The following is a 15,039-nucleotide window of genomic DNA, read 5'->3' on the forward strand; positions in this document are numbered from 1 at the left end:
CTGTTGCCTATTGTGAGGTACATGTTTCCCATTGTAAGGTAATTGTTGTCCTTTGAGAGGTACTTGTTGCCCATTGTAAGGTACATGTTGCCCTTTGTAAGGTACATGTTGCCCTTTGAGAGGTACTTGTTGCTCATTGTAAGGTAATTGTTACCCTTTGTGAGGTACATGTTTCCCATTGTAAGGTAATTGTTGCCCTTTGTGAGGTACATGTTGCCCATTGTAAGGTAATTGTTGCCCTTTGAGAGGTACTTGTTGCCCATTGTAAGGTAATTGTTGCCCTTTGTGAGGTATATGTTTCCCATTGTAAGGTAATTGTTGCCCTTTGAGAGGTACTTGTTGCCCATTGTAAGGTAATTGTTGCCCTTTGTGAGGTACATGTTTCCCATTGTAAGGTAATTGTTGCCCTTTGAGAGGTACATTTTGCCCATTGTAAGGTAATTGTTGCCCTTTGTGAGGTACATGTTGCCCATTGTAAGGTAATTGTTGCCCTTTATGAGGTACATGTTGCCCATTGTAAGGTAATTGTTGCCTTTTGTGAGACACCTGTTGCAAGCATGATAAATGTGAGTTGTCCATGGGGTAAAAGGTGTTGCATCAGATAGTGTCTGTCCTTACAGTGTCTGGTAATAGTGCTCAACCCTATTCAAGTGAAGGCCATAGATACTCTAAGAGTGGCACAGTTTATTAGAAAAAAAGACATGTCTAACTCTGATGCGGCCCCTCTAAAACACTGCCAACATGAGTGTCTAGATTTACAGCTCTTTAACACTTCTATCAGTTTTTGCATAGCATACCTACCAGTTTGACATAGCCTTCGGTGTCTAGTAGTAAGTTCTCTGGCTTTAAATCCCGATACATAACACCGATCTGATGTAGATACTCAAACGCTTCAGACACACATCCAATGCAGAATCTAGCAGTCGTCTCATCAAAACTGCCTCTAGAATAAAAAAAGTTGTCATTTTCCTTGTAAGTATAAAATGTTTTCAATTTCCGGCATCATTTTGGCATTACACATGTGCCATATGACAGTGTTTAAGCATATTGATTTTCAGTGCCCACACAGTGATCATGCCAAATGTAATTTTCGGTCAAATCCTAGAAGCTATTCATTCACTCTTCCAATTACACTTACGGTAATTAAAAAAGAAAAGGTCCCTTTTTTTTTCTGAGGACATGTGCGCATTTGTCTGGAGTCGTCTAAAGCTAAGCAATTTTCCCTGGTTTGTCCTCCCTTGTTGTCTTTAGTGATCAGTGGGGATTGACTAGTGATCATCCCCTTCCTTTCCTAGCCAGGGCCCAACGCCAGGGAAAGACAGTGCGAGAAACGCGTGCGGCGATTGGTGAAGAACCAATATAGGGACGTTAGGGGAGACAGGGTGATATTCTATCAGCCAGCAGGTCTCCACTCCCCTATTTCCCTAGAGTCTGGGCTCCCTTTCCCTCTTCCCTTTGTGTTGCACTAAGTTTTTCCCACACTTTGCGTGACAGTTAATGCTCAGGCTTTATGGTAACGGGCACAGATTTCGGTAGAATTTAATACATGAATGTGCCAACTTTGCCATTTTGAGCAAATAAAATATGAATAAAATATTTAATAAATGTACTCATTATATTATACATTGTCAATATTGATACACTAAGGTCAATTAAAAGGTAATTATAGAAAGGTTTACCTATCTCTCAATATGCTCCATAGTTCTCCTCCCAGACATGCTTCAAGCAGCATGTACACATATTTTGTGTCTTTAAAAGTGCGGTATAACCTGAAAAAAGTTTGTAGCCATCAACAACACATTGTGATATCATTGTACGAGATAAAATATGCATAAAGTACATTATTTCTGCTGTGGAATTTTGGGTTCTGATACCCAACCCAAATTTATTCCAAAGTTCGGTTCTGGTACCAGAACTTTACCTGAACTTCAACCAGAACCCAAACCCCATTAAATACAATTAGTACCCGAACTTTTGAGCGGTGAAAATTTTTTTTCTCTCTCTCTGCAATGGACTTCTCTGGAACTCCGAACTTTGCAACGGACTTCCGGGAGAAATCCGTGTTCAGCGTTTAGCAGCGGAAACTAACTGTCCAATGCGAACCAAGTTCGGGTTCGCTCATCTCTACTTGCAACATGTACAATAACTGCTGAATGTTTAGTTACCCTTTATGTCATGTAACACATACTGTACATAGACTAATCGGAATACACTGATTACTGATTACTGAATCATACTTACTTTACAATGAAGGGAGAACAAGCTTCTTGTAAAATGTTCTTTTCCGAGTGTATGTGTTCTTGTTGCCTATTATCCACAATGTGTTTCTTCTTAATGCATTTTATAGCAAACGCTATGGTGTCATTTTTCACTTTAACCTACCCAGGAAAAACACCAGTTGTTTGTATAGTTACATACATTTTATAATAAGCCTATGTAAATATATGTATGTTTATGCTCAATGACCACTTTTTTAGAGACATCTTTAATTTCACAAATGGAGCTTCCCTGTATGGAAATCAGAGGTGTCACCCGGATGGCAACATGAAATCCGATGAACAAGTTTTCCATATTGGAATGAAAAAATAGAGCGGTCCGAGTGGCTTCAAACAAGGCTTGGTCATTGCTGCTAGACAAACCAGGACAAGTATTATAAAGTTTTGGAGTTTTCTTAAGAATATAAGATTTAAATGGGTGACATTTTTTGGCACACACGAGGTCCTCCAATACAACTGGATGGACGTTTAGAGTAAACCTAAACATTGTGGCTAATAAAGTTCATCCATGCATAGCACCGTATGGCAGAAGGACACACTCAACAGGATAGTGCATCATACGACAAGGATAGTCATGGATTGGTTCTAGAAACATGACCGTGAGTTTTCCTTGTTTCCCTGGCCTTCACAGTCCTCAGATCTTAACTCTATAGAGCATCTCTTGGATGAGGTAGAACAGGCTATTTAGAGCTTGTCAGTAACTCCATAAAATTGGCGGCAACTGTGAGAAGCTATTGTGTCCGTATGAGCCAATATCCTTGAAGAACTATGTCACTAACTAGTGAAATCTGGGCCATATTGAACTGCTGTAATTCTGAAGGTCAAATAAGTTCCAAAGAGCTACTAGATGGGTGTATCTAATAAGGAGGCAATTGCTTATGTATATAAAGTATATACAGGTGCATCTCACTAAATTAGAATATCATCAAAAAGATAATTTATTTCAGTTCTTCAAGTAAAAAAAGTGAAACTCATATATTATATAGAGTCATTACAAACAGGGTGATCTATTTCAAGTGTTTATTTCTGTTAATGTTGATGATTATGGCTTACAGCCAATGAAAGCACAAAAGTCATTATCTCAATAAATTAGAATACTTTATAGCAACAGCTTGAAAAATTATTTTAAAATCCGAAATGTTGGCCTACTGAAATGTATGTTCAGTAAATGCACTCAATACTTGGTCGGGGCTCCTTTTGCATCAATTACTGCATTAATGCGGCGAAGCATGGAGGCAATCAGCCTGTGGCACTGCCGAGGTGTTATGGAAGCCCAGGTTGCTTTGATAGCAGCCTTCAGCTCATCTGCATTGTTGGGTCTGGTGTCTCTCATCTTCCTCTTGACAATACCCCATAGATTCTCTATGGGGTTAAGGTCAGGCGAGTTTGCTGGTGAATCAAGCACAGTGATGCTGTTGTTTTTAAACCAGGTATTGGTACTTTTGGCAGTGTGGACAGGTGCCAAGTCCTGCTGGAGAATGAAATTTCCATCTCCAAAAAGCTTGTCGGCAGAGGGAAGCATGAAGTGCTCTAAAATTTCCTGGTAGAAGGCTGCGCTTTGGTCTTGATAAAACACAGTGGACCTACACCAGGAGACGACATGGCTCCCCAAATCATCACTGATTGTGATAACTTCACACTAGACCTCAAGCAGCTTGGATTGTGGCCTCTCCACTCTTCCTCCAGACTCTGGGTCCTTGATTTCCAAATGAAAATTAGAACTCTGGGACCTTGTGAAGTGTGTCAATGACTGCCATCTGCACATCTGTCAAGTCAGCAGTCTTCCCCATGATTGTGGAGCCTACTGAAACTAAGGGATCTTTTTAAATGCTTAGGAAGCCTTTGCAGGTGTTTTTTCTTAATTATTCTAATTTACTGAGATAATGACTTTTGTGTTTTCATTGGCTGTAAGCCATAATCATCAACATTAACAGAAATAAACACTTGAAATAAATCACTCTGTTTGTAATGACTCTATATAATATATGAGTTTCACTTTTTTTTATTGAAGAACTGAAATAAATTAACTTTTTGATGATATTCTAATTTAGTGAGATGCACCTGTAGATTCTCACAAATTCACTACAAATATCTTATCCTAAGTTGTTCTGGATCATGAACTGTTTTTCTAGACACTTTTCAAAGCTGTCAAAGTAAGTTCAAAATGTACCTATAACACACAACATGTTTGGTGCACACCAGTTATTTTACTCTATATTTTATACTGGTGCACTTTGAGAGAAGTTTAAAGGGAACCTGTCAAGTCTGATAACGCTATTAACATGCAGATGTAGGGTTAATCTGCAGATTAATAACATTACGAAGGTGCCCGGCTGCAGTAATGAAAGTGCGGCACTTGGGAGAAAATTAACTTTATTTCTCCTGGAAAACATTAGCCATGGAAACATCACTGATCACCATGTTGCCTCCATGTAGGATTCAGGTACAGAGCATACTCGGGATAGTAACATACTGAGCATCGGAAATGTTGGGTTTTAAGTTATGAGAAAACTACACACATACTGTAGAATAATTTCTGACTTACATTGCAATAAATTATGATACATATTTTATATTCATATTTCCATGCTCACTGTACATTTTATGCAGTAAATCAATAAACAGTAAAATCCCTTACAAGCTCCACTCTCCCGAACCCACCAACACCCAATGTGGTGACAATCTCTAGGTCATGGAAAGGTGAACAAGGGGAAAGTTTGGAAACAGTTTCCATCATCTGAATCATTTCCAGTGACACCATCTTGTCAAGCTGTCTTTCTGTGGATTTCCTAAAGAAAGTCAAATCACATAGTTAAACATGTTTTTCTATTTACAGCTATTACACAAGACCTATTATATTGTGAAGAAAGGTTTTCTACATTTCTACAGAATAGTAAGAGGGAGGAATTAGGAATATATTTTGTTTTTAAAAATATACAGTAAATTAAGTTTCTAAACATCATTTTGCAATTTTAGCTGTTTTATACAGATGAGATAACCTGATAGTGAATTTGTGTCTAATCTACTCAACCAAGTTATCAACATCTCTTCTGTTAGTGACATTGAACAATAAGGTGAAATTATTTTACTTGCCTTTTCTTCATTTTAGCATGGTTATGACGCGCCCCCTGGGCCAGTGCTGTTTGGGGATTACCCGGAGCCGGATCAGATGGGGGTTGTAGTCTCCGAGTGGCGGCGACCCGGTCCGTGCCCAGGGTGTCAAACTCAGTGTGTGGCAGTCTTTACAGATGTTGGTAAAGGTCCTTAGTGTCGACTACGCCACCCGTTGATTTGCGGTCAAAAGGCCGCCGCTGCAGAAGGGTCCGCTGAGGCTGGTGGTGTGTGTGCAGCTGTGATAGTATAACCCCCAACGGGAAGGGTATAGCCTCGGGGTCAGGGGTAGAGGATGGTGGTTGTGAAGGTGCAGGATGAATCAGCAAGAAGACTCAGAGTCGGGCTGTGCAGTTCAGGAGTTTTTACTTACGGGTGTTCTTATGGTCACTCTGGCCTGAAGCGACCACCCGAGCCGTGCTGCGTCCACCAGGTCCTGGACTCGGCCAACCCCCAAGTAATTCTGGAGCGTGGTCCTGAGCTCCTGTCTGACTTTTCCTCTCTTCTGGCCGTTCTCACCAGGGATCCACCTATGTCCGGCTCCCTCGGGTCTCTTGGTGGGTACACCCCTTCTGGGTTCCCTGACCCTATACCTGGTATGCCTTCCTAGTGGATTTAGTGAGGGTCGTGGCAGATCCTGCCCACGACCTCCGGTCTCTGGCTAAGGTGTGCTTTGTCCTCTGCCAGCTTGGGATCCGGTACCCTGGGTGCCAACCCTTCACCCTGCTGCTCGTATTCTGGGGTCTTGGGGTTCCTTCTCCTTCTCTCTGGGTCCTTCTGACTCCTCTCTCAGACTTGGCCTTGGAGCTGGGCCCAGCCGGAACCACAACTCCCTGTCAGCCCTTCTGGCTGAGCTTCTCTGCTCTGCTCCTCTGACTCAACTCTGACAGACTGACTCACTCTACAAAAGACCCTGTCCTAAGATGGTGCCCACCTTATATACTCCCTCTATGTGTGAGCTCAGGTGACCAGCACCCAATGAGCTCCTAGCCTTACCCAGACTGCTCCCCCTATCTGCCCCTACACTACTGGGATGTTCCACCCCCCTCCCACTCCAGCCAGGGACAGACACTGTCGTACCTGCACATAAACTGGTGGGAGTACCGTCGATCTGTCCCCCGGAAATGGGATGTATGTAGTGTATGCAGCTATCTGAGCTCAGTCCCACACTCCATCCTTACCCGGGAGTGGAATACCACACCTCTGGCTTGAGGTGTAATACCCCTGTAGCAGCCGAATCCTCAGGGTGCTACATTCCCCCCTGGTAAATCACAGCACGTCCTCGGGCTGTAAGAGAATAAAAACATCCACAAACATACATTTTTTTTTCATAAAACATAAACATATAAAACATCATATATTATCAGCATAAACTTTTCATATAAAGCTTTTCATAAATAACACTCTTGTTCTTCCGGCCACGGTGCAACTTGTGACCGGGTAAAGTGCGACAGTCTCTTGTAGTAAAAACAACAGTTTCCTATAAAACCGGTAGGGGGCGCCTTAGGAAGCTCAACTATATACAAGGGAAGGTATGGCCGCTCTCAGTCCTCGGCCAGGTATCAGGAAGGAATGACCGCTCTCAGTCCTCGGTCAGTGGGAATAGGGACACACGGGTTTCAGTTCAATTTGCTGGTCCCAACGGGGACTATATTTTAACTAGCAGCAGTAACAGTTCTTATACCCTGACGGGTAACTATGTACAGTCTCTTTACCGTACTTTAATGACGGCGTACTCCTGCTCCTCCATCAGACCCGTCCGGGTCCTCTTGCTCCTCTTCACACCGTAGCTCCTCCTCCGTCAGCCGGTGTACATGGAGGGCGTAGGGTCCTTTGGCACACTTGTGCCGGGTGAATGTGACCTCGTCCCCTACATATAGGTCACGACCTCTGTGTCCCTCCGGCAGATGGGACTCCACGTCTCTGCGGGTGACAAAGACGTCGCCGGGGGTGTGATGATCCCTGATGAAACCCCAACCGTGCTGCAGTTGGAATTTAATTACAGTCCCGGTGGCACGGGGACCGTGGGCTGCACGGTGGTTCCTCCTGGTCCGGCTCTTCTGCTCTGCACTCTGTTCCTGCAGCCGCTGCTCTCGGACCCGCCTCTCTCTTCGCTCCCGGTCAAAGACCTCTAACTGCTGCCGGCAGCACTCCGCACGCTCAGCTGCGGCTGCCCGAGTCTCTTGGGTGAATCCCATGAGGTCTCCTCCAGTGGGGTCCCACGCAAACTGCGCTTCCTCCAATGAGAGTGGGGTGATCTTAACGGGCTTCGGAACCGGAATCAGGGGCTCATCTAGGGGTCTTTCTTTCCGGAGTCGGGGATGGTGGAACTCCGGTGGCCACACAAAGGGCTGCCCATCCGGGCACGTGTGCTGGGCAAACAAGTCTTCACCCAGGTGCGGCACGGTGGAAGTTGAGGGCGCGGTGGTGGTAGCGGCGCCCGGGTTCACTAGGCCTTGCGACCAGGCTTGGGGCACCCTGAAGGTAAAGGGCACCGTGAAGACGGCGGCGCCCGGGGTAACTTGGCCCAGCGACCACGCCGGTGGCTCAGTGGAGGTAGAGGGCGCTGTTGGAACTGCGGCGCCCGGGGGTACTGGACCTTGCGACCAGGCCGGTGGTGTTTCCTGCTTTGCCGCGCTCAGGGTTGAGGCGCGTGACGTCACAGGGGTCGCGGCCGCGGCTTCTGCTTGAGGCCTTGTCTGGAGCGGTGACGATGCAGCGACGGGCACGGCAGGGGGAATTTCGGGCTCTGCGACGGGGAGCTGGGGCAGGCTCACGGCTTCTCGGCTCGGGGTAGTGACGTCCCCTTTACCTGCCTCCATCTGTTCAGCTCCCTCTTCGGCGCCGTCTCCGGCCTTCACTCCTCCTGCACCATCCTCAGAGGCGGTCTGTCTCCTCGTCTCGGGTGGCGTGCTCCGCTGGCGGGTTCTTGCCTGCAGGGCCATCTCTCGGCTCCACTCCGTCAGCGTCTCTCGCTGCACCTGGGCCATCCTCCGTGCGAGGCGCTCCAGCTCGGTCTGCGCACACTCCCGGTCTCGGGGGAGCTGTGCCAGGATCTCCACTAAGCCTAGTGGGGTTGTTGCTTGCAGCAGGCTCCTGACCACTGGGTCGGTGCTGCCTGACTCTCCTTCCATCTCCGGGTACGACTTCTCCGGAGTCCTCTCCAGATTTCTTGTCTCCGGGTGCGCTCTCTCCAGACTCCTCCAGGCTGCACCCATCTTCGCTCTCTTGTTCTGTCTCCGCCCACATTGAAGGTCGTCCCGGGGCAACTTTGTGATTGTCAGTTCCAGGGGCAGTTCTCTCACGCTGATGGACATCTCTAGCATCACAGTCTCTGTTGGTGGGGGCGGTTTCCGCTTTTGGCGCCATTCCTTGACCTGGCCCACGATGGGAGGTGACCTCTTGCCATCCTCTGGCACGCCCATAATGGCGTCCGCTCTTCCAAGGCGGGAAATCTTCTGCAAATGGCGGGAATCGTCTCCCAGTGGCGGGAAACTCCGTGGATGGCGGGAAAAAGCTGCAGATGGCGGGCAACCGGCGGGAAACGATCCGTGATGGCGTCCCATGGCGGGGACCCTCTGGAACCGGCGGGAGACTTCTTCTTGAGGTAAATTTGAACTTTTCTTCAGGCACGCAGTACCCGGTGGTTGCGGGCACGAAATCCTGCCGACTACGCCAAAGTTGACGCGCCCCCTGGGCCAGTGCTGTTTGGGGATTACCCGGAGCCGGATCAGATGGGGGTTGTAGTCTCCGAGTGGCGGCGACCCGGTCCGTGCCCAGGGTGTCAAACTCAGTGTGTGGCAGTCTTTACAGATGTTGGTAAAGGTCCTTAGTGTCGACTACGCCACCCGTTGATTTGCGGTCAAAAGGCCGCCGCTGCAGAAGGGTCCGCTGAGGCTGGTGGTGTGTGTGCAGCTGTGATAGTATAACCCCCAACGGGAGGGGTATAGCCTCAGGGGGTCAGGGGTAGAGGATGGTGGTTGTGAAGGTGCAGGATGAATCAGCAAGAAGACTCAGAGTCGGGCTGTGCAGTTCAGGGGTTTTTACTTACGGGTGTTCTTATGGTCACTCTGGCCTGAAGCGACCACCCGAGCCGTGCTGCGTCCACCAGGTCCTGGACTCGGCCAACCCCCAAGTAATTCTGGAGCGTGGTCCTGAGCTCCTGTCTGACTTTCCCTCTCTTCTGGCCGTTCTCACCAGGGATCCACCTATGTCCGGCTCCCTCGGGTCTCTTGGTGGGTACACCCCTTCTGGGTTCCCTGACCCTATACCTGGTATGCCTTCCTAGTGGATTTAGTGAGGGTCGTGGCAGATCCTGCCCACGACCTCCGGTCTCTGGCTAAGGTGTGCTTTGTCCTCTGCCAGCTTGGGATCCGGTACCCTGGGTGCCAACCCTTCACCCTGCTGCTCGTATTCTGGGGTCTTGGGGTTCCTTCTCCTTCTCTCTGGGTCCTTCTGACTCCTCTCTCAGACTTGGCCTTGGAGCTGGGCCCAGCCGGAACCACAACTCCCTGTCAGCCCTTCTGGCTGAGCTTCTCTGCTCTGCTCCTCTGACTCAACTCTGACAGACTGACTCACTCTACAAAAGACCCTGTCCTAAGATGGTGCCCACCTTATATACTCCCTCTATGTGTGAGCTCAGGTGACCAGCACCCAATGAGCTCCTAGCCTTACCCAGACTGCTCCCATTATCTGCCCCTACACTACTGGGATGTTCCACCCCCATCCCACTCCAGCCAGGGACAGACACTGTCATACCTGCACATAAACTGGTGGGAGTACCGTCGATCTGTCCCCCGGAAATGGGATGTATGTAGTGTATGCAGCTATCTGAGCTCAGTCCCACACTCCATCCTTACCCGGGAGTGGAATACCACACCTCTGGCTTGAGGTGTAATACCCCTGTAGCAGCCGAATCCTCAGGGTGCTACAGTTACATCAATGGATGAAGTATATACAGTATGTAGGCAATACAATCTCCCAAAAAAGAAATTTAGTAAAAAATGATCACTGTCATATTCCTTCCTAAAGGGTTTGCCCATGCATGCAACTATTATTTATTGTCACAATGTAGAAATTGTGACAAGTTACAGTTAGGTCCATATATATTTGGACAGAGACAACATTTTTCTAATTTTGGTTCTAGACATTACCACAATGAATTTTAAACAAAACAATTCAGATGCAGTTGAAGTTCAGACTTTCAGCTTTCATTTGAGGGTATCCACATTAAAATTGGATGAAGGGTTTAGGAGTTTCAGCTCCTTAACATGTGCCACCCTGTTTTCAAAGGGACCAAAAGTAATTGGACAATTGACTCCAAGGCTATTTCATGGACAGGTGTGGGCAATCCCTTCGTTATGTCATTCTCAATTAAGCAGATAAAAGGCCTGGAGTTGATTTGAGGTGTGGTGCTTGCATTTGGAAGGTTTTGCTGTGAAGTAAACATGCGGCCAAAGGAGCTCTCCATGGAGGTGAAACAAGCCATCCTTAAGCTGCAAAAACAGAAAAAACCCATCCGAGAAATTGCTACAATATTAGGAGCGGCAAAAGCTACAGTTTGGTACATCCTGAGAAAGAAAGAAAGCACTGGTGAACTCATCAATGCAAAAAGACCTGGGCGCCAACGGAAGACAACAGTGGTGGATGATCGCAGAATAATCTCCATGGTGAAGAGAAACCCCATTCACAACAGCCATCCAAGTGAACAACACTCTCCAGGAGGTAGGCGTATCAATATCCAAATCTACCATAAAGAGAAGACTGCATGAAAGTAAATACAGAGGGTTCACTGCACGGTGCAAGCCACTCATAAGCATCAAGAATAAAAAGGCTAGACTGGACTTTGCTAAAAAACATCTAAAAAAGCCAGCACAGTTCTGGAAGAACATTCTTTGGACAGATGAAACCAAGATCAACCTCTACCAGAATGATGGAAAGAGAAAAGTATGGCGAAGGCGTGGTACAGCTTATGATCCAAAGCATACCAAATCATCTGTAAAACACGGCGGAGGCAGTGTGATGGCTTGGGCATGCATGGCTGCCAGTGGCACTGGGTCACTAGTGTTTATTGATGATGTGACACAGGACAGAAGCAGCCGAATGAATACTGATGTCTTCAGAGCCATACTGTGTGCTCAGATCCAGCCAAATTCAGCCAAACTGATTGGTCGTCGTTTCATACTATAGATGGAAAATGACCCAAAACATAAAGCCAAAGCAACCCAGGAGTTTATTAAAGCAAAGAAGTGGAATATTCTTGAATGGCCAAGTCAGTCACCTGATCTCAACCCAATTGAGCATGCATTTCACTTGTTAAAGACTAAACTTCAGACAGAAAGGCCCACAAACAAACAGCAACTGAAAACCACTGCAGTGAAGGAAGGCAGAGCATCAAAAAGGAGGAAACACAACGTCTGGTGATGTCCATGAGTTCAAGACTTCAGGCAGTCTTTGCCAACAAAGGGTTTTCAACCAAGTACTAGAAATGAACATTTTATTTACAATTATTTAATCTGTCCAATTAGTTTTGGTCCCTTTAAAAACAGGGTGGCACATGTTAAGGAGCTGAAACTCCTAAACCCTTCATCCAATTTTAATGTGGATACCCTCAAATGAAAGCTGAAAGTCTGAACTTCAACTGCATCTGAATTGTTTTGTTTAAAATTCATTGTGGTAATGTCTAGAACCAAAATTAGAAAAATGTCTCTGTCCAAATATATATGGACCTAACTGTATATCTAAGTTATCTAAATATCTATATCTACATTGAAAAAGTCAAGGAAATCTTTGCAAATAGTCTAAATTATAATAGTCAAATTAAGTAAACACATCTTGCACACCTATGAGTCTACATCAGGGAACCCCAACCTGTGGCTAGGGAATCACATGTGGCTCTCAGGCCCATGATATGTGGCTCCTGGCTCTCTGTCATCTTGTTGCATTAGCACCAGGACTAACTAATAGTATGAATAGCAGGTCTACAGATGGTGAGTTTTGTCGGTAGCCCTGTACAGAAGAACAGATCTGGATGAGCATACACTGGCCATGGGGTGGAGAAATAAATATGGTAAGCTGTAGATAGGATGGTACCACCAGTTAGGTGCTTGAAGATGGATGCAATAGTGTGGTGGAAGCGCTTGACACGAGAATATCATATCGGGGTAAAGTGGGAACCACTGGATGTAAGTATACTGCCTCAGTGTAATTTCTATGGTGAAGTTTTTCCTGTTATACCAATATTGGGGGTTTTCAGTGTCACTACTATGGAGGTGGAGGCAGGAAAGCGGGATCTGGATTTCACTACTTGGTGGGCTTTTGATGTGGCTCGCAACCATCTCTCAGAGATGAATGTGGCTCTTAGGGTAAGAAAAATTGAGGACCTCTGGTCTTCATGATTACTGGCTACAAATAAATTCAGTATAGTCTAATCCTGAATCCATTCTCTCTTTCATCTCTCCTCTACTTCTTCCTAGCCTGTTGAATATGCAGTATGTTATCAAAAAGTAGGCAACTGAGAGAAGCAAGACTACAGGATCAGACTACACAGTGTTTGTTGTCTGTTACTATGGAGACACACCTTACTGGGAGGCCATTGTCTTTTTATTGAATACTGTAGGAAATGACAAGGAGAATTTACCAACGCTCATGTTTGTGTAATTCCACATTGAAGCAGTAAGTCTTTAATTGTATGAGCCTTCTCATCCATTACTTGTTACCTGCACATGTCTACTGTAGTTTTTCCAGTTGCCAAATGTTGCATTCTAGGGTATGGAAATGTGAAAATGTTTAATTTATATTTATTTCAGGCATTTTTTGCCTCTTTTCTTCGTTGCCATTTACTCTATGTAAAATCACGTCATGGTTTCCATATACAATTCTATGAACTCTATTTTATGCTCAAACTTAATCTACAAATACAGTACCAATAGCCTGGAAGAATTGTCAGGGTATAAGGGGTCATCTTATCAAAAGCATAGTTATCATTACAGCTTCATTACGCTTTATCACCTGTCAGGTTCACTTGACTTTTTCTGGATGGCATGGGCAGCATATGACTATAAGGGTATGTGCACATGGCTCTTCTTTCAGGTTGCCAAAAATATCAATTCTTAAAGTGGAAGTCGATTTAGGAATTTTCCCTGGAGTTTTGTACACCTGAAGCATCTTTTGATTTTTTTTTCCACCAGCGATTTTTTAGCATTTTTTTCAACACTTTTTGAATATGTTTTTTACAGTCCTTTATTAGACTTTTTTGTTAATTCCATTAAACAATAAAGAAGATGCTGGTGTGTTTTTAAAACAAAAACACTAAGAAAATGATCAAAAAAATGCCCGGGTGTCTTCTTTTAAGAATTCCTTTTGACTTATATTGTACTGTACAGTATTCCAAGCAGAAAACACCTGAATAATGGTCAGGTCACTTCTTTTAACCACTTGGCACTTTTTCTTCAAGAGATCGTCAGGGAGTCACAGCTATTAAATCTCTACTAATTAGATATTGGAGGAGTGTTTACTGAAACATCCTCATTAGGATGTGACACTGAAGCCCATGGTTTGCGAAGACTATAATATTGTTCTAATCGTGTTGTTTGTTTTGTTAGAACTGTAAATTCATGAATGTTTAAAAATTCTACAAAAAATTAACTCCAAATATAAAAATTTGTATTGTGATTTTTCTAGCAAAATAAGCCTGTTAATAATATATTTCCTAGAATACACAAACGTTTTCTTAAACAATAGAAACCATCCAAATAGAACTTTTTAATTATCATCATCATTATTTATCATTTGTTCTATAAAGTTGCATTATGCATGATTATTAATGTTACTTTAACAGAAAAAAATGCCATGATATAAAAAGTTTTAGACATAGTGAAAAAGGAGCTTACTTGGCATGCCTTCTTTCATCATCCAGTGTCAGGTTGGCCACATAACCTTCAAGATAATTTTGAAGTTCTTCATAAGTTCCAACAGTCTGATTAAAAGTCCTTAAGCAAAAAGTGACAAAATATCAATGTAATCAGGATAATCTGATATTTTTTATGCAAGTATAACATTCACTTTGAGTTCTTGTAAGTTTACACAATGATCTAAAATATCAGCAGTTGAGGATCCTTTAATTTGTAGTTCAAATCCAGATGGTTAGTCGTGGAATTTCATTATAAACTATTGAACTTTGCTTCTTTTTGCCCATCTTCTATCATTTTATAGTACAGGTGCTTCTCACAAAATTAGAAGAATTAGAATGATTGTGGAGCCTACTGAAACAGACTAAGGGACCTTTTTAAATGCTTAGGAAACCTTTGCAGGTGCTTTTTGTTTATCATTCTAATTTACTGAGATAATTACTTTTGTGTTTTCATTGGCTGTAAGCCATAATCATCGACATTAACAGAAATAAACACTTGAAATAGATCACTCTGTTTGTAATGACTCTATATAATATATGTTTCACTTTTTGTATTGAAGAACTGAAATAAATTAACTTTTAGATGATATTCTAATTTTGTGAGAAGCACTTGTATATGTTTGTTTGTGTTTTTTATAAACCAGTTCAAGTATATAATTCACTCTTAGGCAGTAAGAGTATTTCAAATACTAAGGTTGAACAAATGTTAACAAAACTTTCTTAGTTATGTCATCTTTAATA

At 44.2% G+C, this 15,039-nt stretch overlaps 1 protein-coding gene across 1 annotated transcript in view; it reads right to left on the reverse strand.

The window, feature by feature from the left end:
- The window catches only part of PRKG2 (protein kinase cGMP-dependent 2), a 229,760-nt gene that overhangs the window by 127,610 nt on the left and 87,111 nt on the right, over positions 1-15,039 (reverse strand). Inside the window, exons 10-14 of the mRNA XM_073637005.1 lie at positions 14,279-14,377; positions 4,915-5,065; positions 2,242-2,378; positions 1,680-1,769; positions 802-943 (exon numbers count right to left, since the gene is read on the reverse strand). Of these exons, the coding sequence (XP_073493106.1) occupies positions 802-943; positions 1,680-1,769; positions 2,242-2,378; positions 4,915-5,065; positions 14,279-14,377 (619 nt within the window). The remainder of the gene's footprint in view (positions 1-801; positions 944-1,679; positions 1,770-2,241; positions 2,379-4,914; positions 5,066-14,278; positions 14,378-15,039) is intronic.

Source organism: Phyllobates terribilis, unplaced genomic scaffold (assembly GCF_046119375.1).
Source record: "Phyllobates terribilis strain yellow unplaced genomic scaffold, ASM4611937v1 Scaffold_1__5_contigs__length_1240528914, whole genome shotgun sequence".
NCBI lineage: Eukaryota > Metazoa > Chordata > Amphibia > Anura > Dendrobatidae > Phyllobates > Phyllobates terribilis.